At 72.3% G+C, this 2,741-nt stretch overlaps 1 protein-coding gene across 1 annotated transcript; it reads right to left on the bottom strand.

Moving 5' to 3' along the window:
• On the bottom strand, nt 1-2,741 carry LmxM_34_0540e_1 (uncharacterized protein; the record flags this gene model as incomplete). Its single annotated transcript, XM_003886436.2, has 1 exon — nt 1-2,741. A coding segment is annotated over one exon (2,741 nt), but the record flags the coding sequence as incomplete, so codon positions are not given.

Genomic DNA, 2,741 nt, shown 5'->3' with positions numbered 1-2,741 from the left:
CGACGAGGACGGCGCAGAGCTGCTGCTGGACGGCGCAGACGACGAAGACGGCGCAGAGCTGCTGCTGGACGGTGCAGACGACGAGGACGGCGCGGAGCTGCTGCTGGACGGCGCAGAGCTGCTGCTGGACGGTGCAGACGACGAGGACGGCGCGGAGCTGCTGCTGGACGGCGCAGACGACGAGGACGGCGCAGAGCTGCTGCTGGACGGTGCAGACGACGAGGACGGCGCAGAGCTGCTGCTGGACGGCGCAGAGCTGCTGCTGGACGGCGCAGACGACGAGGACGGCGCGGAGCTGCTGCTGGACGGCGCAGACGACGAGGACGGCGCAGAGCTGCTGCTGGACGGCGCAGACGACGAGGACGGCGCGGAGCTGCTGCTGGACGGCGCAGACGACGAGGACGGCGCGGAGCTGCTGCTGGACGGCGCAGACGACGAGGACGGCGCAGAGCTGCTGCTGGACGGCGCAGACGACGAGGACGGCGCAGAGCTGCTGCTGGACGGTGCAGACGACGAGGACGGCGCGGAGCTGCTGCTGGACGGCGCAGACGACGAGGACGGCGCAGAGCTGCTGCTGGACGGTGCAGACGACGAGGACGGCGCAGAGCTGCTGCTGGACGGCGCAGACGACGAGGACGGCGCAGAGCTGCTGCTGGACGGCGCAGACGACGAGGACGGCGCAGAGCTGCTGCTGGACGGCGCAGACGACGAGGACGGCGCAGAGCTGCTGCTGGACGGCGCAGACGACGAAGACGGCGCGGAGCTGCTGCTGGACGGCGCAGACGACGAAGACGGCGCGGAGCTGCTGCTGGACGGCGCAGACGACGAGGACGGCGCGGAGCTGCTGCTGGACGGTGCAGACGACGAGGACGGCGCAGAGCTGCTGCTGGACGGTGCAGACGACGAGGACGGCGCAGAGCTGCTGCTGGACGGCGCAGACGACGAGGACGGCGCAGAGCTGCTGCTGGACGGTGCAGACGACGAGGACGGCGCAGAGCTGCTGCTGGACGGCGCAGACGACGAGGACGGCGCAGAGCTGCTGCTGGACGGCGCAGACGACAAAGACGGCGCAGAGCTGCTGCTGGACGGTGCAGACGACGAGGACGGCGCGGAGCTGCTGCTGGACGGCGCAGACGACGAGGACGGCGCAGAGCTGCTGCTGGACGGCGCGGACGACGAAGACGGCGCAGAGCTGCTGCTGGACGGCGCAGACGACGAGGACGGCGCGGAGCTGCTGCTGGACGGCGCAGACGACGAAGACGGCGCGGAGCTGCTGCTGGACGGCGCAGACGACGAGGACGGCGCGGAGCTGCTGCTGGACGGCGCAGACGACGAGGACGGCGCAGAGCTGCTGCTGGACGGTGCAGACGACGAGGACGGCGCAGAGCTGCTGCTGGACGGCGCAGACGACGAGGACGGCGCAGAGCTGCTGCTGGACGGTGCAGACGACGAGGACGGCGCAGAGCTGCTGCTGGACGGTGCAGACGACGAGGACGGCGCGGAGCTGCTGCTGGACGGCGCAGACGACGAGGACGGCGCAGAGCTGCTGCTGGACGGTGCAGACGACGAGGACGGCGCAGAGCTGCTGCTGGACGGCGCAGACGACGAAGACGGCGCGGAGCTGCTGCTGGACGGCGCAGACGACGAGGACGGCGCGGAGCTGCTGCTGGACGGCGCAGACGACGAGGACGGCGCAGAGCTGCTGCTGGACGGTGCGGACGACGAGGACGGCGCGGAGCTGCTGCTGGACGGCGCGGACGACGAGGACGGCGCGGAGCTGCTGCTGGACGGCGCAGACGACGAGGACGGCGCAGAGCTGCTGCTGGACGGTGCGGACGACGAGGACGGCGCGGAGCTGCTGCTGGACGGCGCAGACGACGAGGACGGCGCAGAGCTGCTGCTGGACGGTGCGGACGACGAGGACGGCGCGGAGCTGCTGCTGGACGGCGCGGACGACGAGGACGGCGCGGAGCTGCTGCTGGACGGCGCGGACGACGAGGACGGCGCGGAGCTGCTGCTGGACGGCGCAGACGACGAGGACGGCGCAGAGCTGCTGCTGGACGGCGCGGACGACGAGGACGGCGCAGAGCTGCTGCTGGACGGCGCAGACGACGAGGACGGCGCAGAGCTGCTGCTGGACGGCGCGGACGACGAGGACGGCGCGGAGCTGCTGCTGGACGGCGCGGACGACGAGGATGGCGCGGAGCTGCTGCTGGACGGCGCAGACGACGAGGACGGCGCAGAGCTGCTGCTGGACGGTGCGGACGACGAGGACGGCGCGGAGCTGCTGCTGGACGGCGCGGACGACGAGGACGGCGCAGAGCTGCTGCTGGACGGCGCAGACGACGAGGACGGCGCGGAGCTGCTGCTGGACGGCGCAGACGACGAGGACGGCGCGGAGCTGCTGCTGGACGGCGCAGACGACGAGGACGGCGCAGAGCTGCTGCTGGACGGCGCGGACGACGAGGACGACGCAGAGCTGCTGCTGGACGGCGCGGACGACGAGGACGGCGCAGAGCTGCTGCTGGACGGCGCGGACGACGAGGACGGCGCAGAGCTGCTGCTGGACGGCGCAGACGACGAGGACGGCGCAGAGCTGCTGCTGGACGGCGCAGACGACGAGGACGGCGCAGAGCTGCTGCTGGACGGCGCAGACGACGAAGACGACGCAGAGCTGCTGCTGGACGGCGCAGACGACGAGGACGGCGCGGAGCTGCTGCTGGACGGCGCGGACGACGAGG

Source organism: Leishmania mexicana, contig 92, assembly GCF_000234665.1.
Source record: "Leishmania mexicana MHOM/GT/2001/U1103 WGS CADB00000000 data, contig 92, whole genome shotgun sequence".
NCBI classification, from domain to species: Eukaryota; Euglenozoa; class Kinetoplastea; order Trypanosomatida; family Trypanosomatidae; genus Leishmania; species Leishmania mexicana.
This window is presented reverse-complemented; position numbering and strand designations above follow the sequence as displayed.